This window comes from Anomaloglossus baeobatrachus, chromosome 5 (genome assembly GCF_048569485.1).
Source record: "Anomaloglossus baeobatrachus isolate aAnoBae1 chromosome 5, aAnoBae1.hap1, whole genome shotgun sequence".
NCBI classification, from domain to species: Eukaryota; Metazoa; Chordata; class Amphibia; order Anura; family Aromobatidae; genus Anomaloglossus; species Anomaloglossus baeobatrachus.
Genome location: NC_134357.1, coordinates 63,087,417 through 63,112,786, shown reverse-complemented (window position 1 = coordinate 63,112,786; position 25,370 = coordinate 63,087,417). Strand labels below are relative to the sequence as shown.

The following is a 25,370-nucleotide window of genomic DNA, read 5'->3' as shown; positions in this document are numbered from 1 at the left end:
TGTCCGTGCCACCGCCAGTACTGTCCAAGCTTCAGCCCCTCCTGTGATGTGTATATGCCCCCAGTCCCTCCTGTGATGTATATACAGTGCCTTGCGAAAGTATTTGGCCCCCTTGAATTTTTCAACCTTTTCCCACATTTCAGGCTTCAAACATAAAGATAAAAATGTTAATGTTCTGGTGAAGAATCAACAACAAGTGGGACACAATTGTGAAGGTGAACGAAATTTATTGCTTATTTTAATTTTTTGTAAAAAATAAATAACTGAAAATTGGGACGTGCAATATTATTCCTCCCCTTTACTTTCAGTGCAGCAAACTCACTCCGGAAGTTCATTGAGGATCTCTGAATGATCCAATGTTGTCCTAAATGACTGATGATGATAAATATAATCCACCTCTGTGTAGTCTAGTCTCCGTATAAATGCTCTGTGATAGTCTTAGTGTTCTGTATAAAGCGCAAATAGCATCATGAAGACCAAGGAACACAACAGACAGGTCCGTGATACTGTTGTGGAAAAGTTTAAAGCCGGATTTGGTTACAAAAAGATTTCCACAACTTTAAACATACCAAGAAGTACTGTGCAAGCGATAATATTGAAATGGAAGGAGTATCATACCACTGCAAATCTACCAAGACCCGGCCGTCCATCCATCCAAACTTTCATCTCAAACAAGGAGAAGACTGATCAGAGATGCAGCCAAGAGGCCCATGATCACTCTGGATGAACTGCAGACATCTACAGCTGAGGTGGGAGAGTCTGTCCATAGGACAACAATCAGTCGTACACTGCACAAATCTGGCCTTTATGTAAGAGTGGCAAGAAGAAAGCCATTTCTCAAAGATATCCATAAAAAGTGTTGTTTAAAAGTTTGCCACAAGCCACCTGGGAGAAAAACATGTGGAAGAGGGTGCTCTGGTCAGATGAAACTGTCGCGGGTGGCGGGGCGCTGCGCTCGCCAACGCTCGGGTCTGGCGCTGCTGCTGCTTGGTGGCTCGAGCGGTGGCCCGGATCCGGGGACTCGAGCGGCGCTCCTCTCCCGTGAGTGAAAAGGGGTGTTTGTTTTGGGAATTGAGTCCGTGACGCCACCCACGGGTTGTGGTGAAGATGGGCACCACTGCTGCTGGTGACGGGGATCCAGAGAGCGTTGGTAGGAAGCAGCTGGGATGTTGTTTACCCCCTCCGTGGGTAGGGGTTGGTGGTCCCGGGGCCCGGTGGTGTGACGGGGAGGCAGGGCTGGTGAGGTGCAGGGTTGCAGGGACAGCGTGGCGCAGTGCCGGATGGCACTGGTGTACTCACTCAGTAGCAAACAGGCAAAGTCTCCGGTAAACCAAACGGCTGGATGGACGGATCCCGCAGCTGGCTGCAGTGTCTCTCCTCGGACAGGTGATGGCGGCTGTCTTTCCCTGCACCTTTCTGTAACTTTTGACTATGATGGTTGCCCAATGGTAGTCCACTCCCCGGTGTATAGGTGCCGGAGGAGCTCGTTTTGCCCGCAGGCGCTGGCCCTTGGGTCTCTAGCTGTGGCGGTAGCTGTATACCCTCACAGTGCAGACAGTTGCTTTCTGACGGGACTTGGTTGTTAGGAAACTAATGGGGTTCCGGTCACTAACGGATTCGACCTTTGTCGGCAGCTCCAAGCCTGGTCGGGGTCCGCAGGTCCTGCCTGTGTGTGCTGGCTTCACTTTGCTCCCCGGTTCGGTACCGGGGGTCACCGCCCGACCCCGGTCCTACGGTTCCGCGACGATTCACCACTCCTGCAGACGGCCACCACCGTCTGCCAACCTTGCTGTCAGTGCCTGGGCCACACACCCAGACACTTGCAGTTCCTTCCACTTCACTCCTCTCCCTTTCACTTCCCTAACTGATCTCACTGCTTTTTCCCGCCTCCAGGCCTGTGAACTCCTCGATGGGCGGGGCCAACTGCCTGGCTCCGCCCCACCTGGTGTGGACATCAGACCCTGGAGGGAGGCAACAAGGGTTTGTGTGTGACTAATGTTACTGTCTGGGGATGGGGGGTGTGTTGTGTCTCTTACCTGTGACGACCTGGCTAGTCCAGGGCGCCACAAAACCAAAATCGAACTATATGGGCACAATGCCAAACGATATGAAACAGCAACACAGCTCATCACCCTGAACACACCATCCACACTGTCAAACATAGTGGTGGCAGCATCATGGTTTGGGCCTGCTTTTCTTCAGCAGGGACAGGGAAGATGGTTAAAATTGATGGGAAGATGGATGGAGCCAAATACAGGACCATTATTGAAGAAAACCTGTTGGAGTCTGTAAAAGATCTGAGACTGGGACGGAGATTTGTCTTCCAACAAGACAATGATCCCAAACATAAAGCAAAATCTACAATGGAATGGTTCACAGATAAACGTAAACAGGCATTAGAATGGCCAAGTCAAAGTCCAGACCTGAATCCAATCGAGAATCTGTGGAAAGAGCTGAAAACTGCTGTTTACAAACGCTCTCCATCCAACCTCACTCAGCTCCAGCTATTTGCAAAGGAAGAATGGGCAAGTAAAAGACTATGTGAGCAAGGATGGTTGACCTTAGGAAGATCAACATCCACCACTGCGGAGACATCATCACGTGTTTCTCAACTCAACCATCCTTGCTCACATAGTCTTTTACTAGGCAATGCTCCCACTAGCCAGATTCCTACTCCACACTGATGAGGGGCAAATACCCCGAAACGGCTGTCTGTGGATGGATACCATGTTTGGCATAGGTGGTCTCCTTGACTGGAGACTGCTCTTCCCGTGGTTGTTCCTTCCCGGTGAAAGACCTGGCTAGTTTCCTGCCAGCGTTGAGACATGTGATGGTGTCTCCGCAGGCCTTCTTGCTTTGAATATTACCCAGGGGGCATTGCTCTAGAATCACTGCGTTGAGAAACACGTGATGGTGTCTCCGCAGTGGTGGATGTTGATCTCCCTAAGGTCAACCATCCTTGCTCACATAGTCTTTTACTACGCAATGCTCCCACTAGCCAGATTCCTACTCCACACTGATGAGGGGCAAATACCCCGAAACGGCTGTCTGTGGATGGATACCATGTTTGGCATAGGTGGTCTCCTTGACTGGAGACTGCTCTTCCCGTGGTTGTTCCTTCCCGGTGAAAGACCTGGCTAGTTTCCTGCCAGCATTGAGACATGTGATGGTGTCTCCGCAGGCCTTCTTGCTTTGAATATTACCCAGGGGGCATTGCTCTAGAATCACTGCGTTGAGAAACACGTGATGGTGTCTCCGCAGTGGTGGATGTTGATCTCCCTAAGGTCAACCATCCTTGCTCACATAGTCTTTTACTAGGCAATGCTCCCACTAGCCAGATTCCTACTCCACAATGATGAGGGGCAAATACCCCGAAACGGCTGTCTGTGGATGGATACCATGTTTGGCATAGGTGGTCTCCTTGACTGGAGACTGCTCTTCCTGTGGTTGTTCCTTCCCGGTGAAAGACCTGGCTAGTTTCCTGCCAGCGTTGAGACATGTGATGGCGTCTCCGCAGGCCTTCTTGCTTTGAGTATTACCCAGGGGGCATTGCTCTAGAATCACTGCGTTGAGAAACACGTGATGGTGTCTCCGCAGTGATGGATGTTGATCTCCCTAAGGTCAACCATCCTTGCTCACATAGTCTTTTACTAGGCAATGCTCCCACTAGCCAGATTCATACTCCACACTGATGAGGGGCAAATACCCCGAAACGGCTGTCTGTGGATGGATACCATGTTTGGCATAGGTGGTCTCCTTGACTGGAGACTGCTCTTCCCGTGGTTGTTCCTTCCCGGTGAAAGACCTGGCTAGTTTCCTGCCAGCGTTGAGACATGTGATGGTGTCTCCGCAGGCTTTCTTGCTCTGGTCTGATGAGACCAAGATCGAGATCTTTGGTGCCAACCACACACGTGACATTTGGAGACTGGATGGCACTGCATACGACCCCAAGAATACCATCCCTACAGTCAAGCATGGTGGTGGCAGCATCGTGCTGTGGGGCTGTTTCTCAGCCAAGGGGCCTGGCCATCTGGTCCGCATCCATGGGAAGATGGATAGCACAGCCTACCTGGAGATTTTGGCCAAGAACCTCCGCTCCTCCATCAAGGATCTTAAGATGGGTCGTCATTTCATCTTCCAACAAGACAACGACCCAAAGCACACAACCAAGAAAACCAAGGCCTGGTTCAAGAGGGAAAAACTCAAGGTGTTGCAGTGGCCTAGTCAGTCTCCTGACCTTAACCCAATTGAAAACTTGTAGAAGGAGCTCAAGATTAAAGTCCACATGAGACACCCAAAGAACCTAGATAACTTGGAGAAGATCTGCATGGAGGAGTGGGCCAAGATAACTCCAGAGACCTGTGCCGGCCTGATCAGGTCTTATAAAAGACGATTATTAGCTGTAATTGCAAACAAGGGTTATTCCACAAAATATTAATCCTAGGGGTTGAATAATAATTGACCCACACTTTTATGTTGAAAATGTATTAAAATTTAACTGAGCAACATAACTTGTTGGTTTGTAAGATTTATGCATCTGTTAATAAATCCTGCTCTTGTTTGAAGTTTGCAGGCTCTAACTTATTTGCATCTTATCAAACCTGCTAAATCTGCAGGGGGTTTAATACTACTTGTAGGCACTGTATATATATATATATATACGGTATATATATATATATATATATATATATATATATATATATATATATATATACATATATACAGTGCCTACAAGTAGTATTCAACCCCCTGCAGATTTAGCAAGTTTGATAAGATGCAAATAAGTTAGAGCCTGCAAACTTCAAACAAGAGCAGGATTTATTAACAGATGCATAAATCTTACAAACCAACAAGTTATGTTGCTCAGTTAAATTTTAATAAATTTTCAACATAAAAGTGTGGGTCAATTATTATTCAACCCCTAGGTTTAATATTTTGTGGAATAACCCTTGTTTGCAATTACAGCTAATAATCGTCTTTTATAAGACCTGATCAGGCCAGCACAGGTCTCTGGAGTTATCTTGGCCCACTCCTCCATGCAGATCTTCTCCAAGTTATCTAGGTTCTTTGGGTGTCTCATGTGGACTTTAATCTTGAGCTCCTTCTACAAGTTTCAATTGGGTTAAGGTCAGGAGACTGACTAGGCCACTGCAACACCTTGATTTTTTCCCTCTTGAACCAGGCCTTGGTTTTCTTGGCTGTGTGCTTTGGGTCGTTGTCTTGTTGGAAGATGAAATGACGACCCATCTTAAGATCCTTGATGGAGGAGCGGAGGTTCTTGGCCAAAATCTCTAGGTAGGCCGTGCTATCCATCTTCCCATGGATGCGGACCAGATGGCCATGCCCCTTGGCTGAGAAACAGCCCCACAGTATGATGCTGCCACCACCATGCTTGACTGTAGGGATGGTATTCTTGAGGTCGTATGCAGTGCCATCCAGTCTCCAAACGTCACGTGTGTGGTTGGCACCAAAGATCTCGATCTTGGTCTCATCAGACCAGAGAACCTTGAACCAGTCTGTCTCAGAGTCCTCCAAGTGATCATGAGCAAACTGTAGACAAGCCTTGACATGACGCTTTGAAAGTAAAGGTACCTTACGGGCTCGTCTGGAACAGAGACCATTGCGGTGGAGTACGTTACTTATGGTATTGAATGAAACCAATGTCCCCACTGCCATGAGATCTTCCCGGAGCTCCTTCCTTGTTGTCCTTGGGTTAGCCTTGACTCTTCGGACAAGACTGGCCTCGGCACGGGTGGAAACTTTCAAAGGCTGTCCAGGCCGTGGAAGGCTAACAGTAGTTCCATAAGCCTTCCACTTCCGGATGATGCTCCCAACAGTGGCGACAGGTAGGCCCAGCTCCTTGGAAAGGGTTTTGTACCCCTTGCCAGCCTTGTGACCCTCCACGATCTTGTCTCTGATGGCCTTGGAATGCTCCTTTGTCTTTCCCATGTTGACCAAGTATGAATGCTGTTCACAAGTTTGGGGAGGGTCTTAATTAGTCAGAAAAGGCTGGAAAAAGAGATAATTAATCCAAACATGTAAAGCTCATTGTTCTTTGTGCCTGAAATACTTCTTAATACTTTAGGGGAACCAAACAGAATTCTTGTGGTGTGAGGGGTTGAATAATAAATGACCCTCTGAATAAACTTTTCACAATTTAAAAAATAAATAAAAAAAGAAATAACATTCTTTTTTGCTGCAGTGCATTTCACACTTCCAGGCTGATCTACAGTCCAAATGTCCCAATGCCAAGTTAATTCCGAATGTGTAAACCTGCTAAATCTGCAGGGGGTTGAATACTACTTGTAGGCACTGTATATTACACATGTTTTTCCAAGAGGGGCAGTGAGACTGGAGGAGTTTGAGGGGTGGAGGCGGAGCTGGGTTGGAGCCTGGGCGGAGTCCCAAGGGGGCCCGAAAATGTTGCCAGTATGGGGTTCTGGAATTCCCAGTGGTGGCCCTGCCCACGGATACTGTAGCAGCTGTCTTTGCTTTCAAAGTAGTTGTGGCTTTCACAACTACCCCAGGTGAGCCTGTTTTGTCTCTCCACATTATCCAGTATCCTCAGATAAGACTCTATTCGCACTACTTTTTTCCATTTTTTTGGTTCCCAAACTCAGGAGGTTTGCAACTTTTTTTGCCCTGTCTCAGCACTTGGCAAACTAACTTTGTAGCTTTGGTTTGTCTGCCACTTCTTGACTGAGCTGTTTTGCTTCCTAAACTCGTCCACTTCACAATAATACCAATCACAGTTGATATTGGAAAATTTAGGGGGGAGGATATTTAATGAACTGGCTTGTTACAAAGTTGGTGTCTTGTTCGAGTACCATGCTCAAATTCAGTGCGCTCTTTAGAACTGACCAAATGATTGTAAGGGCAGACTGCATTGCGAGTGGCTGAATTTTGTGCACTTGTAACAATGGAACTGAATGAAAGACCTGAATTTAGTGATTATGACGTGTGCCCCAATAGTTTGTTTATACAGCGTATCTCCAAGTTAGGTCTGGTATGATAGGGAGCAGAAGCCAAGCTGACTGGAAGTTGTTGTGGTTTTGTGTAGTGGGCCTGGAAGAGGGGCCGGCTTGTAGAGCTTTTGTGGGCAATCACTGAAGGTTTATAGATAGGTGTATTTTGTCTGGAAAGAATATGTTTTGTGTGGTCTTATGGGATTGTGGAAAATATCAGCATCAATGAGCAACTCTACAGGATAAGCCAAGAGTTTATGCAACCTTCCTTAATGTTAAAAGTCCAACATCTGGCACCCCCCCCCCATATGAACCATAGCAACTATAAAACAAACACTATTCACTGGAGATAAACAAACCTGAACAGTAAAGTTCGGTGTTCATACAGAACACTGACTTTACTAAAAGTCGAATTTGGAGTTCGGGTGCTTTAAATATGCTAATCACTTGAGTGAGCATCGCTGTGCTTGGGTACACTCGGTGTTCAGCCCAGTGAGAGCCATTTGCAGTGTTTGATCGGCTCACACTGGGGCTAAAATCAGCGTTATCGGGGGTCGTGTTCACAAAAAAAAAATTGAAAAACCCTGCCCACCCTTCCTTGGAAGTCATCTGTTTATGGCTGGCTGCATGTGGCCGAAGAGCCAAATTGACAATCAGTGACTTCCATTAGGGTTCAGGTCAAGTCTGGGTTCCAAACTGAACTTCATCTAAAGTCCGGCTGAGCCCGCCGATCTCGATCTTCAACGGGTCCGCTCTAGAGAATAGCAGACCAGTGGAAATTCAATTCAGCAGAGCAAGCCAAACCTTAAATTAAGATCGGTTTGGGATCTGGACTTGACCGGAACCCCAATTGAAGTCACTAGTTGGGTATTTTGGGTCTCCACCCACATGCGGCCAGCCATAAATAGATCACTTCTGGGGAGGGTAAATTGGGTTTTTCCATATTTTTTTTTTGTGCACACTACACCCGATCATGCTGTTGTTACCCCCAGTGCGAGCCGTTCAAACACTGCAAGAGGCTCACACTAGGCTGAGCACTGAGTGTACCCAAGCAGAGCAATGCTCGCGAGAGTGGTGTTCATATGTAAAGCACTCGAAATCCGAATCTGAACTCTGTTTTTTTGTGTAAAGTCTGTGTTTGGTACAAACACCAAATCTCAGGTTCGCTCATCTCTAGACCTCTCATATTTACTGTTCGCCTTTTCAGGTCTAATGCAGATGCTTCTCTAGTCCCCTCGATCTTTGTCTACAAGTGGTCATAATTTGCCTGCTGCATCCAAACAAGGGTCAAGTGTCACTCCATTTGCCTCGTGGCTGTGCATTGAGCACTATACCAGTGAACACATCACATTTTTTTAGAAGTTGGAAAAACCTTTTAAGGGGGTAAAAGCTGAGTTGAGGCAATTAATCCCATAATAGAGGCTAACTTGGAACGTCAGTGGTTATAGTGGAGCCACCAGTGATCTACAGAAGTTGAGCAAGTCCTAAGTCCTATAGCTTTCATCTCTCAGGTCAATATACTAAAAAAAAGCAGGTCAAGTTGTAACTTGCTGTGTATGATTTTGAAGCATCTGTTATTTTGTACTTTTTATCTAGCGTTTTGTCTTTTTTGCTGTGCTTAGCTGAGGGAGTTTTATATATTTTGTTCTCTGTGCCAAATAGCAGACACAGCTGTACAGGTATCTGGGGAGCACTGCGATCAGCAACTCCTGCGCTTCTACTACCACAATGCTAGGTTTGGATATGGCATTATTCCCAGTCATGCCGCCTGTGTAACGAATTAACAATTAATGTGAATATTTTATATAATGTAGATAAACCACAGGAAACAGCCGTTCTATCTCCAACTGATTTTCGGAATACAGGAAAAATCATGTCGGGTTGTGGTATTTACTGGAGAATGAAACACGAATGAATGTCTGTTTTCATAAACAAACATTAAATAGAAACATCCTGTAAGGAGCGCAACGGTGAAGGAATATCTTAGAGAATAATACACCCGAGAGATGTCCCAGGATATAACCTTTCTGAATCCTAAAAGACCGCTGACTCCCGTATGTGTGCAGCAGGATATCAATTTTTCCAATTGTGAAATAGTGAATTGACCTCATATCTTATGATTTAGAAAGGGTCCTAGGTTTGGAAATAAAGATTCCTTGACAAGCAGCAGTGATGCAGCTAATGAGACGAGGGCTGAAAGGTTTGTCCACCCTGACTTTTTTCAAAACCATCCAAAATACTTAAAAAATAAGATAAGAAAATATACTCAACTTATTAATCACCCAAAAATCATTTTCCATTGTGACCTTGATGCCAACTGATTTCCGCACTTCCTTTTCTGACCTAATGGGCAAGTGACTAATGTATCCAATGTGACCAGTGATTTGCAGCTGCAATCATATGTCTGCAAGGCTAGAACAGCATGCACAGTGGCAGGCTCTTTCCATCGTGTTCCCAACGTACTGACATGTGTCCATTGGAGCAACTGGACGCAATGGTCTCATGCGCAACTGAATGGAAGAAGAACTAGGGTCCCTTCAGGGGCCACCTGGACAACGTTCAAAGAGGAGCAGAGAAGAATATAGAATGCAACTGAATGGAAGAAGTACGGTTCCTTCCGAGGCCACCTGGACAACGTTTGAAGAAGAGAAGAAAATAAAATGCAACTGAATGGAAGAAGAAGAAGGGTTCCTTCCTGGGCCACCTGGACAACGTTCAAAGAGGAGCAGAGAAGAATATAGAACACAATTGAATGGAAGAAGAAGTAGGGTTCTTTCAGGGGCCATCTGGACAACAATCGAAGAGGAGCAGAAAAGAATATAGAATGCAACTGAATGGAGGAAGAAGTAGGGTTCCTTCAGGGGCCACCTGGGCAACATTCGAAGAGGAGCAGAGAAGAATATAGAACACAACTGAATGGAAGAAGAAGTAGAATTCCTTCCGGGGTCACCTGGACAGTGTTCGAAGAGGAGTAGAGAAGAATATAAAACGCAACTGAAGGGAAGAAGAAGTAGTGTTCCTTCAGGGGCCACCTGGAAAACGTTCGAAGAGGGGTAGAGGAGAATAGAGAAATTTACTTTCTTTTAGTATTTTAAAGCACACTAGATGTTTTTGGAAAAGAAGTTGAGCAATAGACTACCCCAAAGGTTTTTTCCTATCTGGTATATGATGTCTCTCATCCTTTACTGTCTCTATTAGTCAGCGTAACAAGCTGCTCCTGGTAATACAACACTGAGAAAAGTGCTTGACACCAGAGGTTAGATGGCCAGATGGGGTCTTCATCTCTAAAGCAAGGTAACAAGGGGAGTATAGGTAGTTTTGTTATTTTATATTTCCTTCCATGTCTTCTGATTTTGTTGTTTGTTTGTTTTTTAATGTCAATAGGTGTATTTTTTCTCAATTTGCTTTCAGTGTGTTAACAATTTTAGACTGTGTATTTTAAGCTTTTATAACACTTGTGTCTTGAAACCTGCACGTGGTTTCTAAGTGTGATATATATGGCTAGAGATTTATCTTCACAACAACTTCCTGACTGGAGATGTTTTACTTGTACTTAAACTGAATTTATAGAAGAACAAATGAATGCAAGCTAGATGGAAGGATGGATGGAAAGAGAAGAGAATACTATTGATTGTTGCAAAGAGAAGTGAGTGGAAGGATGATGAAAAGGGGCTGGAGTAGTGTTCCTCAACTCCAGTCCTCAAGGCCCACCAACAGATCAGGTTTTCAGGATTTCCTTAATATTGCACAAGTGATGGAATTATTCCCTGTGTAATAGTGAGGAAATCCTGAAAATCCACCACTTGTGCAATACTGAGGAAAACCTGAAAACATGATCTGTTGGTCGGCCTTGAGGACTAGAGTTGAGAAACACTAGACTGGAGGGAGAGGAGGAAAGGCAGGGAGAAAAGAAAGAAGTAATTGGATGGACGAAAAAGGAACAAAAGTGAATAAGGGAAGAAGTAGGTGTAATAAGAGACATGAAGGAAAAAAGGAAATAAAGATGGAAGTAAAGGAAATTCCTAATCCTTTAGGCAGCAAGAAAAAAGAAGAAGAGAAATCAAGGCAGGGAAAACAAGAAATTAAAGGTAGAAATGGAGACTAATAGAAAGGAAACAGAGGTTGGGAAGAAAAGCGGGTGTTACGCTCACCGCCGGGTGATGGTACTGCGGCGGGCAGAAGTGGACCCACTGGACCACAGAGGGACCCCAGACAGACCCTTTTCATGGTAGGGGCTTGACTTTGTGCCCACTGTGAGGCGGGCGCAGGTGCTACTCCTAGGGCAGGGACCGGGACTGTATCAGCTGACCCCCAGGGCAGCGGCAGGCACAGGAGTAGACAAGGCTGACTCTCAGTGAAGACTGGGACTACGAGAGTAACAGGGAAGATGGCATGGTCAGGGCAGACAAACAAAGTCTTTAGCAAGGCTGGCACCACAGGAGTGGCCCACGTAGAGGGCACGGCTGGGATGGACAGGCATAGTCTCAGGTGTGACATGGGCCACCAGAATAGCTGAGGCTGGAGGCAGACAGGCACAGTCTTATCAGAAATCGGACAGCGGGAAAGGCTTCAGACATCGGGCAGAGGTCATCAGACACCGAACATCGGGTAAATCTCCAGCCTAGAGTGGCAAGGGCCACAGGGATAGCTGAAGCTGGAGGCACGGCCTGGGCTGAGGTGTTACACAGTACGATATATCTAACGATGCCGGATGTGCGTCACAAACGACGTGACCCCGACAACATATCGCCCGATATATCATACCGTGTGACGCCGGCATAATAGTGAACATGATAAAACAAGAGGGGAACTAAAGAAGGGAAAAAGGAGAAGAAAGTAAGAAAAAAGAGAGGAAAACAAAAGTAAAGAGGAAAATGAAGGAAATAAGTAATTAAGGATGGTAGCGAATGAAGACCTAAACCTTATTTTACGTTAGGAATGAATTGGGAGGGGAAGGAATGAAAGTAGATAAGGATGGGAGAAAGGAAAAAAATGTAGAATGGGAGAGAATGAGATAAAAAAAAGGAAATAAAGCATAATCCAACAAAAGGGATATGTGATACTGGTCAATACTTATGGGTAGTATAGACGGAAGGGTAGTCAGACAAGCCGGGGTCAGGAAACAGGAGGATACAACAGGACACAGGGAGTAAGCAAAAACGCAGTCAAGTCACAGGCGAGGGTCAGAATTCCAGGAGAGTACGTATTAGATTCAGGGAGCAGACAAAGACGTGGTCAGGTAACGGTCCAAGGTCACAATCCAGGAGGTAACGACAAGAATAAGAAGTGGGCAGAGAGGAGTCAAACAACGGTCCAGGGTCAAGAAACTTAGATCAGAACACAAGCACAAACATAAGCCAAGAGCACAACTGCAGAACCAAAGAGGACGACTGCCGAAGGATCTGGGAGAGCATGCTCAGTAATGAAGCAGAGCAATTACCAGGAAGGTGGAACACCTGAGTAAAAGCACCTTCCAGAACCTGTGTTGTCAATCAAACTGCCAGCTAGGGCTCAAAGAAACACAGCAAAGCATCTCCAAATGGAAAATGCTCTGCACAAAGGAAATGTTACTGCCGGCTCCGTAATACATGAAGGCGCTGCAGAGCATCACCTGTGTGTAAGATGCTGTGCACAGAGGAATCGTGACAGGATGACCTAAACCTTTCTAGGTATTTTAAGAGAATGTCACTGTAATTTGTTGTGCGGAGCTACAATAAATGAAATCTTTCTTTTCTCCACTTCCTACAACATTTCTAGAACATTTTCTAAAGCAATCGCAACAGAATAGTCTTATTTGTGAGAAATGCTTTTTAAAAAATATCATCCGGGATTGAGCGTGTTGGCTAGGAGGAATAATAAATATGTCTTAAAATATTAATATTTTCATGACTTTTTATGAACTCATTAGGAATAAGAAAAATGTGCACAATTTGTTCTTGCTGGCAGGTTAGATTTACTTTCAAGAAGAACGGCTGACGAAAAATAGCTTTTTTTCAATAATAAAAAAAATCAGCACAGTAGCAAAAAATGTCCGTTGGAAATCTGCATCAGCTACACATCTTTGTTGGAAGTCAGAGGTTCATAAATTAACAAGGACTCCTGTTGTCCAAAAGCTGTTCCTTTAATTATTCATTATTTACTCGGAAATTCACTTGTACATGTAATAGCAGCGTACAATTAGTCTGACTATGGGATCTGCTGTTTACAAAGAGGGAAATTACAGACATTGGCAATATGCGTTACCAGCTGTTGAACTGAAGACTGCGACTCTCACAGTACTCTTCCACCAATTACACCTGCTGCAGATTTTTTTTTGCACAGCATGCTGAGATTTGAGATCTTAGAAAGTGCAAGAAATCTACAAGTTTGTGGTACACAAAGAGTTAAAGATTTTAGCTGTAAAGTTCTGTGTGGCATAGTACTCAAGTGAGCAAATCTTTTTAAATTCAAATTTGTAAAATCTTCCCAAAAATTTGATTTGTGGCCAACACATTTGCGTTAATTTCAATTTTGGAAAGCTTGTAATTGTTCAGAAAATACATGTGGAGGAATGAGAGAAAGAGGACCCAACTGACCATAAGGGTTTACACTCTATAGGAAAGAGAGAGGACCACGCTGACCATAAGAGGTTATACTCTACAAGAGAGAGAGCGGACCCTGCTGACCATAAGAGTTTACACTCTATAAGAGAGAGAGGACCATGCTGATCATAAGAGTTTACACTCTACTGGACAGAGAGAGGACCATGCTAACCATAAGAAGTTACACTCTACAGGAGAGAGAGGACCCAACTGACCATAAGAGGTTACACTCTACAGGAGAGAGAGGACCCAACTGACCATAAGAGTTTACATTCTATAAGAGAGAGAGAGGACCCCGCTGACCATAAGAGTTTATATTCTATAGGAGAGCAAGATGACCCTACTGACCATAAGAGCTTACACTCTACAGGAGAGAGAGGACTCCACTGAACATAAGAGTTTACACTCAACAGGAGAGAGAGAGAGAGAGAGTGGACCATGGTGACCATAAGAGGTTATATTCTACAAGAAAAAGAGAGAGGTCCATGCTGCCCATAAAAGTTTTCACTCTACAGGAGAGAGAGAGGACCCCGCTGACCTTAAGAGTGTATACTCTATAGGAGAGAGATAGGACCCTGCTAACCATAAGAGCTTACACTGTACATGGGAGAGAGAGGACCCATCTGACCATACGAGCTTACACTCTACAAGAAAGAGAGAGAAAGACGACCCTGCTGACCATAGTAGCTTAGTCTCAATAGGTTGTAGTCACATATTTATACACAACAGGACATAGAATGCAGCAGTAAATAAGACACTGCTCCATTCTGTGTCCTGTTGTGTATAAATAGGTGTGTCTTCAGATTTTGTGTTATACTGAGCCTAATGAAGAGACCTGCGTAGTCTCGAAAGCAGCTATTATTACCATCTTTTCAATTAGCCATTAAAAGGTATCAACCACTGAGGACTCTCAGTTCTTTTAAACATTTTTTTTATCTCTACTGGCTAACACGGTACAAAGATATATGGTTTAAGAGAAAGAAAATAAAGCTGCTAGAATAGCTGAACCGATCACCAGACCTGAATCCAAAAGAAGATTTATGGAAGGAACTAAAGTTCAGAGTTCATAGAATGAACCCATTGGACCTGCACTATGTAAAGACTAGAGTGTTTGTGTTAAAGAATGGGCCAAAATCCCACCTGAGCAATGCATGTGACTGGTTTCACTGTATAGGAGACATCTTGAAGATGTTATTACCAACAAAGGCTTTTGTACAAAATATTAGATACATTTCAGTAAGTGTGTTCGATACTTTTTCCCTGTGTTATCTCTCATTATTACACATCACTAAATTTATGGGCATCTGGGCTTGATTTCTCTGCCTGTGTGGATTGGTGTGGATTGGATGGGCTGTTACTGACATCTGGTGAGAATTTCATATCAATAATATTTATTTTACTCTGTGTGTGTGTGTGTGTGTGTATATATATATAAATATATATATATATATATAAATATATATATATATATATATATATATATATATATATATATGTTTTTTTATATACATATACAAATATGTATATATATATATATATATATATATATATATAGCTCCTAAATATTTAACTGTTTTTGTATCAAAATAGAATCGGATGCTGAGATATGTATTATTGGTGCTGATGCTAATCTGTTTTTATTTTATTATGGTATATACATTTTTTATTTTACCATATCTATTAATACTTGTCTTGCAGAGATTCAGTAACTCATATTGTGGCTGAGAATAATTCTGGGGAAGAAGTGCTGAAGTGGCTTAATTCTGCAAAACTGACTAAAGCAAATGCATATCAGATTCTGGATATCTCTTGGTTCACAGAATGCATGGGAGCTGGATACCCCATAAAAATTGAACACAGACATCAGCTGCAGGTAAGGCTCATTACGATAGTTGTCTTTGGTATCATTATTCTTATATATATTTGTGGTAGATTTCTGAACACTAACTTACACCTAAAAAAACAGCTTTTTCCAATAATTATTCAAGTGAATTTTTACACTAACCAATTCAAGCTTCTTTTTCTAGAAACTTGGCAAGAGGCTAGTGAAGCACATTTTTTGTTTAACCCCTTCACAACCTAAGATGTAATAGTACATCCTAAATCATGAAGGGGTGATCACCACCTGCTGCTGTGGTGAGCAGGTGGTGATTCATGCATATGTCTGCTGATTTGAACAGCAGACATGTGTGCCTCACAGACACAAGTGGATCCGCGAGCCACCCGCACCTGTTAACTACTTAAATTGAGCTGTCAAAATGTGACAGCGCAATTTAAAGCACTGCCATCGGAGGCCCTATGACATGATCACAGGGACCGATGGTTGTCATGGTTGCACAGGTCATGTGATGACTCCTGACATTATCATGATGTAGTTCCTGTTACAGGCGGCAGAGCAGCAGCTGTAACAAGAATGGAGCATTTCTCCTGATCAGAGCGATGCTGCTCTGATCAGCAGAAATGAATGAGCGATAAGACTGCTGATCCTTATAGCCCCCTAGGGAGACTAGTAAAACAAAAAAAAGTAAAAAAAAGTTTTCAAAAATTAAAAACCTAAAAGTTCAAATCACCTTCCATTTGCCCCATTGAAAATTAAAGGGTTAAAAAAATAAAAAGCATACAGATATTTGGTATTGCCGCATTCAGAAATGCCCGATCTATGAAAATATAAAATCAATTAACCTAATCGATATACGGCGTAGCGACAAAAAAATTATAAATGCAACAATTTTGTTTTTTGGTCGTGGCAAATTTGGCGCAAAATGTACTAACAGGCGATAAGAACATAGCATCTGCGCAAAAATGTTACCATTAAAATCTTCAGCTCGAGATGCAGAAAATAAGCCATCACTGAACCCCAGATCCCAAAAAATGAGAACACTACAGGTTGCGGACTATGGCGCAAAAAGTGTGCCATTTTTTGGGGACAAACTTCTGTCTTTTTTAACCCCTTAGATAAAAGTAAACCTATGCATGTTTGGTGTCTACGAACTCATACCAACCTGAGGTATCATACTGACATCAGTTTTACCATAAAGTGAACATGGTGAAAAAAATACCTCCAAAACAATCATGCGATCGCACTTTTGTTTTGCAATTTTTCCACACTTGGATTTTTTTTTGCCGTTTCAAAGTGGTAAAAGTTATAGTTTTGTTTAAAAATACAACTTGTCCCACAAAAAACAAGCCCTCATATGGTGAGATTGAAGGAAAAATAAAAAAGTTATGGCTCTCGGAAGAAGGGGAGGAAAAACAAACAACGAAAAACGGAAAATTGCCTGGGGGGTGAAGGGATTAAAATGATTAGTTGAAAAAAAAAGTACTATACACCATGGCCCGTTATACCCATCGCTGGCTGCTCTTTTTATTAATTTAATGCATTCATTCCTTAGCTTAAAGGGAACCTGTCATTTTTTTTTTATATTAAACCATCCCAGTGGGTCTTAAATTATGCAATACATGGTTTAAAAAAAAAGAAAAAGAAAAAAAAAATCAATATATTTATTTAAAAAAAAAAAGACTTTATATGCTTAGGTGATTGCAGTAAATACCTTAGATTTCAGTCATAGGGGTGGAGCTTTGGCTGGAATCAGTCACAGTCACATAAGTTAAGGCATGATTCTTTTTTTAACTTAAGGCCCCATTACACGCAACGACATATCTAACGATATGTCGTCTGGGTCACAGAATTTGTGAATCACATCTGGCGTCGTTAGCGACGTCGTTGCGTGTAACAGCTCCGAGCGAGTGTTAACGATCAAAAATACTCACCTAATCGTTGATCGTTGACACGTCGTTCATTTTCAAAGTCTTGTTGGTCATTGTGGATGCAGGTTGTTCGTCGTTCCTGAGGCAGCACACATCGCTACGTGTGACACTTCGGGAACGCTGAACAACACCGTACCTGCGTCCTCCGGCAACGAGGTGGGCGTAACTTTCCTGCGGCAGCTCTCTGCCTCTCTGCTTCTATTGGCTGCCTGCCGTGTGACGTTGCTGTGACGCCGCACGAACCTCCCCCTTAGAAAGGAGGTGGTTCACCTGCCACAGCGACGTCGCTAGGCAGGTAAGTCCGTGTGACAGGTCCTAACGATGTTGTGCGCCGCGGGCAGCGATTTGCCTGAGACGCACAACCGATGGGGGTGGGTGCTTTCACCAGCGACATCGCTAGCAATGTCACTGAGCGTAAATCCCCCTTTAGTCACATACCCTGCATTGTAATTGATTACACCACTGGTCCTTCACCAGCACTTCTCTGCTGAGCTCCGCCCATTATGGTCACATGATCATGACATCAGCAAAGATCCTTCACCACCACTTCTCCAAAGCTGAGCTGCGGAGCACATTCAGTGTAAGGGAAGTTATCATGAGGGGAAATTTAAAATCAGTTTTACTTATTGCTGTGTTCTAATTTTTGTGAAACTTATCAAAGTTGGTTGATGTTTGATAAATTTGCCAAATCTATTTTTATAAAGAGGGAGATCCTGCTTTGTTTGACGAGCTCAAAATACTCGAAAAATGTGACGCAACTTTTATAATTGTGTCTAAAGACTAAAAATAACATAAAATATGCCAAAATTCATGTGCAAAAAATATGATAAATATCTGATCATTATTTTTAATTTTTTTTTTATTTTTTGTGAGAAATGCCAGAGTTGCTTTGTCCCATTCCACTCTCCCATTTGATATTGTCTTTTGCATGCTTTGCTTTGGAGAAACGTTTGTGATCCACTATAGCAGTGGATTATTTATAAGGAAAAGATCTTTCTTAAAGGGAACCTGTCAGGTGTAATATGCAGCCAGAACCACGAGCAGTTCTGGGTGTATATTGCTAATCCCTGTCTAACAGTGCCTGTATACACTAGCATAGATAAAGAGATCTTTAGAAAAAGTATTTCTAAAAATCTTATATCATATGCTAATGAGCAAGGGACTAGTCGCAAGGGCGTTTATTCCCCCGACTAGTCCACCCTCTTAGCATGCTAACACTCCCACAGGGTCCCATAAGGGAGTTCTAACATGCTATTCAATGCCCATTGCCCAGCGTCATCGGTGGTGACACGTGTACCTGTGTCCATTGTCACCGCCTCAGACGCCGGGTTTAGGCTCTGTGCACATGATCAGAAGTCCCGACACTTCCGGTCATGTGCACTTTGAAGCCAGGTGTACGCTTCCTGGGTTCAGATAGGTCTAGTGCACATGACCGGAAGTGTCGGGACTTCTGATCATGCTCACTGACCCTAAACCTGGTGTCTGAGGCAGTGACAATTGGCACAGGTACACATGTCACTGCCGATGACGCTGGGCAGTGGGCATTAAATAGCATGTTAGCACACCCCTGTGGGCGTGCTAATGTGGCGCCCCCATGGTTCCAGGTTCCCAATCACCGGTGTCGCACCATCAGCATCACAAATCCCAATCACACCTCACATCAAACCTGTCAGACACACCAGTAGGATTGGCTAAGCTGGAATAGGGCCACCCACCTAGGGGTCAGGCAGACTGGTGGGAGGGAGGAAGTGAGTTTAGAGTCAGCTCTCAAGGTGAGAGTAGTTGAGAGTAGCCCTCAAAGAGAGAGGAGCTGGGAGTTGTAGCTCCCGGGGAGCAAGACCAAGGTTGGGACCACAGGAGACGGGGACCGGTGGCAGTGACATTGGAGAGGGTGCGACGGACATAGTCTAGGAGGACTGTCGGCATCGGGACCCCAAAAGAACTGACTGGTACGGAGCACAGCGGGGTACAGGACCCTAGATAATGGAAGATATTCAGGCGCCTTGATAATTAACCTGTGAAGGATAGTTTAGTTTCTTTATGAACTTTCCCCAAGAGCTCAGAGATTGAAGGCATCAGCACAACGCGGGGAATAGGGTTTTCCAGAAAAACAACCCAACTGAAATCCCAAGTGCCAGCCATCAAGAGCACAATTGTCATACACACGGGTAGTAGGGCCCCAACAGCTTCACGCCAAGGGGCCACAATGGATACTAAAAATTGTGCACGGAGGTAAAGGTCCGGGCTATCAAACGACACCGGTGGGAGCGGACACATGGATGGGCTCCCCTGAAGTGACTATGATGCACAGAGATTCTGGTTTATCTACAGTGTGAGTGTCTGCTTTATATCTCCATCCAACACCATGACTACCGGCAGTACCCACTCTGTTCCCCTGCACCCAGCACTCCCAGTAATCCCACCAAAACCCCAGAGGCCGGGGCCTTCCCTACCTGCGGAGGGACTGACACCTTGATGCCCCACACCATCTGCCCCGGTACTCCCATCAGCAGTGACGGTGTCGCGGGCGGGGAGGAGAGTGTCAGCACTGCGCTCACCCCCTCTGCTCGGGTCCAGCTGCTGCTCAGTGGTGGCTCGAGCGGTGGGCCGGATCCCGGGGGTTCTCGAGCGGCGCTCCTCGCCCGTGAGTGAAAGGGGATTGGGTTGTGGGGATATTGTCTATTGTCCGTGACGCCACCCACGGTTGTGGTGATTTGTTAGCACCACCGCTGCTCGGTGTGGGGATCCCGGGAGTGATGGTGTGAAGCAGCAAGTTGTTGTGTTGCCCCTCCGTGGATAGGGGTTTGTGATCCCGGGGCCCAGTGATGAGGTGGGAGATGCAGGGCTTGGTGGGCGCAGGGACGCGGGGGCAGCGCTGTGCCTTGCGGCACTGTGGTACTCACTCAGCCTGAGACGTTGACACAGTTCTCGGTAAAACACACGGCTAGAAAGACGGTTCCCACGGACGGCTGCACTTGCTTTCCCCAGTAGGTGACGGTGATGTCCCTTTTCCTGCACCTAATGTTGTTGATGGTTTCGATGGGTTCCCACCGGTAACCCGCTCCCCGGCTTCAAGCTGGACCGGAGGAGCTCTACTCTTTGCCCGCAGGCGCTGGCCCTTAGAAACTGGTGCCCTGGCGGTGGCGGTGTCTCTATTATAATGGTTGGGCTGTTGCCTTCAATCGGGACTTGGTTGTTGGGGGATCGACGTCCCCTTCACTGACGGATTTGGCAAATTATGGTGACTCCTAGCCTTGCCGGGGTCCGAGAGGCCCCTGCCCTGGTGCTGACTGTCCTTTGTACACTGCTCCAGACTGCCGGGCCACCACCCGTCCGCGGTCCTTCCAGGAACTTCCAAACGGTCACCCCTCCAGACAATCACCGCCGTTGCTGACCTTGCTGACTCTGTCCTGCACACAGCTGGACCACTTCAGGCTTTTCACACTCTTCCTTTCCTGTCACCACTCTTACTGTCCTCCTTTACCACTTTACTTCCTTCACTTCACTACTTGTTTACTCCTTCACTTAGCTCCTCACTCAAGCTCTCCCTGAGCTAATCTGCCTGGTTTCTTCCGCCTCCAGGGCTGTGAACTCCTCGGTGGGCGGAGCCAACTGCCTGGCCCACCCCCTGGTGTGAACATCAGCCCCTGAAGGAAGGCAACAAGGATTTTGGGTTAGCTTTGGTGTTCCTAACTGGGGTGTAGGGTGTGGTGGTGCAATGACCTGTGACCCCTGGCTTGCCCAGGGCGTCACAGCGGTACTCCCCTTACCGCAACTCGCAGGTGGCGTCACGGACTTCTCCCCTGTAAATAGCCCCTTTTCAAGGATCGGAGTGTCAGCCGAGCCCGGGTCCGGACCCCTAGAGCCACGACCATCCCGGATCCGAGCACCCCGGTCTAACATACTAAGAGGACGGACTAGTTGGGGAAAAGAACGCCCTTGCGACTAGTCCCTGCACTCATTAGCATATCATAAAGGATCTTTAGAAATACGTTTTCTAAAGATCTCTTTATCTATGCTACTAGATACAGGGACAGTTAGGCAGGGATTAGCAATATGCACCCAGAACTGCTTGTGGTTCTGGGTGCATATTGGACCAGACAGATTCCCTTTAAAGTCGGTAAAGGAGAAACAACACACCAGATGGAGCCATCCCTCTCAGGCTTAGAACAATCGCAAGCCAGGAAATGTGTTTTATTTTTTTTTTATTTCTCAGCAACAACAAGCTGCGTTCAACATTTGTGTGAGACCTGCCGAAGAGAAAATAATTTAATACATTAATGCAATTAAGAAGAAGACTATAATCAGAATTTACTTTAATATTTGAATGACCTTTTGTTGAAGACACTGAATATCTTCCACACAACGAGCACAGATCTTTCCTGAATTTTTCACATTGCCCATGGCCCCACTGTTTTCGTCTGGGTTTGGTGTTTCTCTTACTTTTGAACTTGTCTGTTCTTTCCCGAAGTTTGTAAACTTTTAATACTCAGAGGACAACTGTGCCAGATACATTGTATTGGATCATATGCAATGCAAATTAAGAGTGGATCTTGATTTCCCTACAACAGCCGGTTTTATTAATATGGTAATAAGGTCAGTAGTCCCATGCAGGGTTGGCACATGCCTGAAGAAAGTTTGATACAACTTTTTTTTTTAACTAGTTTGGCTTCACCCTCTTTTACATTATGAATGTGCAAAATATTATGCAAATTTAAAATGTCACATAGTCAATAGGGACAAACTATCCTATCTCATGATTTACAATGTATCATTGATTATTTAGGAGCTCTCAATGTGGAAGATAGGAGACGTTTCCAGAGTAGGGGACTTTTAGAAGCGGTGGATTGTTGTATAGCTTATGAAACCAAATATTTCCATTAAGGGTCAAGAGGGCCCAACTCTAGAATCAATTGTCCTTGAATGGACAGTATTGCAAAGCCTTCAATTGTCCTGAAAAGACATGTATCCTATTACTTTATCCAACTACTTTCAAGCACTTTTGGCTTGCGGGTGGCGCGGGGCAGTAGTCTCTGGCCAGGGGGGCTTCTGCTTCTCCGCAGTTCTTCTTCGATGATGAGCGCTCTGGCCATCCCATCTCCACAGAGCAAGGGGAAAGGGATTGGTTGCGGTGTTCCTGGGTGGGTGTGTGGTCTCTGTGTGTGCCAGCTATACCTATAGCTAGGCCATTGTGCAGACCAGGATTTTCCCGCTGGGTAGTCATGGACACAGATTCTGATTTCTATCTTTTGCTAACAGATACGCACAGTGATTCTGATGCATGATTACTATGGACACAATACTTTGAACATTTTCAGTATGGTACATTTAACTTCACGGCACAATTTTACTGCAGACTGCTGGCACTACATAGTTCCCGGTACTACTGCTGCTATTTGTACGTCCTCCTATTCACTGTTTGGCACCACGGTTTCACATAATAAAGTCATAGAGTCCCACATGGCCATGGTCTCTTCCAACCCCAGTGGGTATATGTCACGCTCCCCGGGTCCTGTGCTCCGCTCCCCGGGTCCTCTGCTCCGCTGCCCGGCTCACCTGCCACGCTCCCCGCTCTCCAGCCTCCAGTGCCCGCGCTTCCCAGGCCTCCTGGTCCCCGCTCCCGGCGCCCGTCGGCTTCCCAGTCCATGGCCGGCTCTGCTGCGTCCTCCTCTCAGCTTCCTGTGTTGGCTTCTGGCACCCGGGCCGCGCGCATGCACATTAGGGCGCGCGCGCGGTCACTGACCCTTTCTTAAAGGGCCAGTGTCCACTGACAGGAAATGATGCACACAGGTACAGGGTATATAGGGGGTTAATGTCCAAGGGAGCGGGGCCTGTTCTTCGTGTTTTCCCAAGCTAGGAGTCAGGTCTCCTTGTGTTCTGTGAGATACTTACCTCTCTGTCTTCTAGAGCCGATCCTGCATCGCCATCCGGTCCTGCTGTGTCTCGAACCCCGAACGCTGCCCATCTGCCATCCTGACAGTCCGTACCATCTCGGATCCCTGCGGTGACCCGTCATCTCGCTCCAACGGTTCCGGACCCCGCCTGACATCATCACGGCTTCCGAACCTGAGCTCCGTCACCCGGACCACCATCAGTGACCTCGTGGTCTCAGGGACTTCTCCATTGTCTTCCAGTGCACGGACTGTTCTGCTACCTAAAGTGCTCCGGCTACCGGACTCCTTTCCCTCATCAGGGAGTTCGGCCCAGTGGATCCACCTCCTGGGTCTGCCCGTCCATCTGGCCCTAACAGTAAGAACAGGCCATGGATCCCGCCGAAGCACTAGCGGCCTTGCATGAGGAACTCCAACGCCAGCGTGAAGTCCAGACCCGTATGCTGAACTTTATGACTTCCGTGGACGCCCGCTTGAATACGCTACAAGCCTCAGTCACATCTTCAGCACCTCCGGCCTCCACTAGTCAATCCACGGCTCCCGCTCCCGTGGCAGCCTCCTCGGATGCTTCCAGACTTCGGTTGGCCTCACCACCCCGGTACGCCGGAGATCCCAAGACCTGCAGGGGGTTTATAAACCAATGCTCCCTCCATTTCACGCAGCTGCCACATTTGTTTGCCTCCGACCAAGCCAAGGTCGCCTTCATCATGTCTCACCTAGAGGGCGAGGCACTGGCGTGGATGAACCCCTTGTGGGAGAAGGAGGACCCTATGACCAAGAACCTCCAGGAGTTCCTGCAGGCCTTTCGCAGCACCTTTGACGAACCCGGACGCGCCTCCGCGTCTGCTTCATCTCTTCTCCGGTTACGTCAGGGAACTCTGACGGTGGGTCAATACGCCATCCGTTTCCACACCTTGGCTTCAGAACTCGGGTGGAATAACGAGGCCCTAACCGCCGCCTTCTGGGAAGGACTCTCGGGTCGAATCAAAGATGAGCTGGCTGGACGTGACGTACCGTCCACCCTGGACGCCCTGATTACCCTAGCGACTAGAGTGGACATACGCTTTCAGGAGCGGTCCAAAGAGGTGTCCCGTGAGAGACGTCCGGTACGACATTCCTCTCCTCCACAGAAGCCCGCCGTACTCCAGTCAACGGCCTCAGGTGTCTCCGTCCATGAGCCCATGCAGATCGACCGTGTGCGACAGTCTGAACAACGTCGAGCAGAGCGGCTCGCCAAGGGTCTCTGCTTCTATTGCGGAGAGGGCACACACCTGCTACGCGCCTGTCCAGAGAGGCCGGGAAACTCCAAAGCCTAGGGTTGGTGGGAGAGGCCACCCTAGGTGCTGGGACTCTCTCAGACCCGGTTACATGGACTGTGCAAGTGACAACGGGAGAGACGCGGTTTACGGCTGAGGCGTACCTTGATTCTGGGGCAGCAGGCAATTTCATCCAACAGGCCACGGTGGACAAGTACCGGGTGCCTGTTACTCCACTCGCCAAACCTCTTGTGATTGCCTCTGTGGATGGGAGACCCCTCTCTGACACCATCTCCTGGATCACCAAGCCGCTTGAACTGCGTATCGGTGCTCTGCACACCGAGAACATCGCTTTCTACGTCCTCCCGCATATGTCACATCAAATCCTGCTGGGCCTTCCCTGGTTGCGGACACACGAGCCTTCAGTCAGCTGGGGCACTGGCGATATCACTCGATGGGGCTCTTCTTGCCATGAGAAGTGTCTGAAGACCATACAACCTATCCGGCGACCTCCGGCTCCCGAGTCCCTACCGGGACTGCCTTCAGCCTATTGGTCCTTCGTAGACGTCTTTGATAAGAAGGAGTCCGAAGTACTTCCGCCACATCGTCCTTACGATTGTGCCATTGACCTGCTCCCAGGAACTACACCACCTCGAGGACGGATATATCCACTGTCTCCAGCCGAAACAAGGGCCATGTCTACTTACATCACAGAGAGCCTGGCTAAGGGATTCATTCGGAGATCCTCCTCTCCTGCTGGAGCAGGCTTCTTCTTCGTAAAGAAGAAAGAGGGCGACCTACGCCCATGTATAGACTACCGGGGATTGAACCTAATCACCGTAACGAACAAGTACCCCCTGCCGCTCATCCCCGAATTGTTTGATCGGCTTAGAGGAGCTCGTGTGTTCA

General features: G+C 46.3%; 1 protein-coding gene across 1 annotated transcript in view; it reads left to right on the top strand.

The window, feature by feature from the left end:
- DNTT (DNA nucleotidylexotransferase) overlaps positions 1-25,370 on the top strand; it is a 599,319-nt gene that overhangs the window by 3,082 nt on the left and 570,867 nt on the right. Inside the window, exon 2 of the mRNA XM_075352281.1 lies at positions 15,245-15,419. Within this exon, the coding sequence (XP_075208396.1) occupies positions 15,245-15,419 (175 nt within the window). The remainder of the gene's footprint in view (positions 1-15,244; positions 15,420-25,370) is intronic.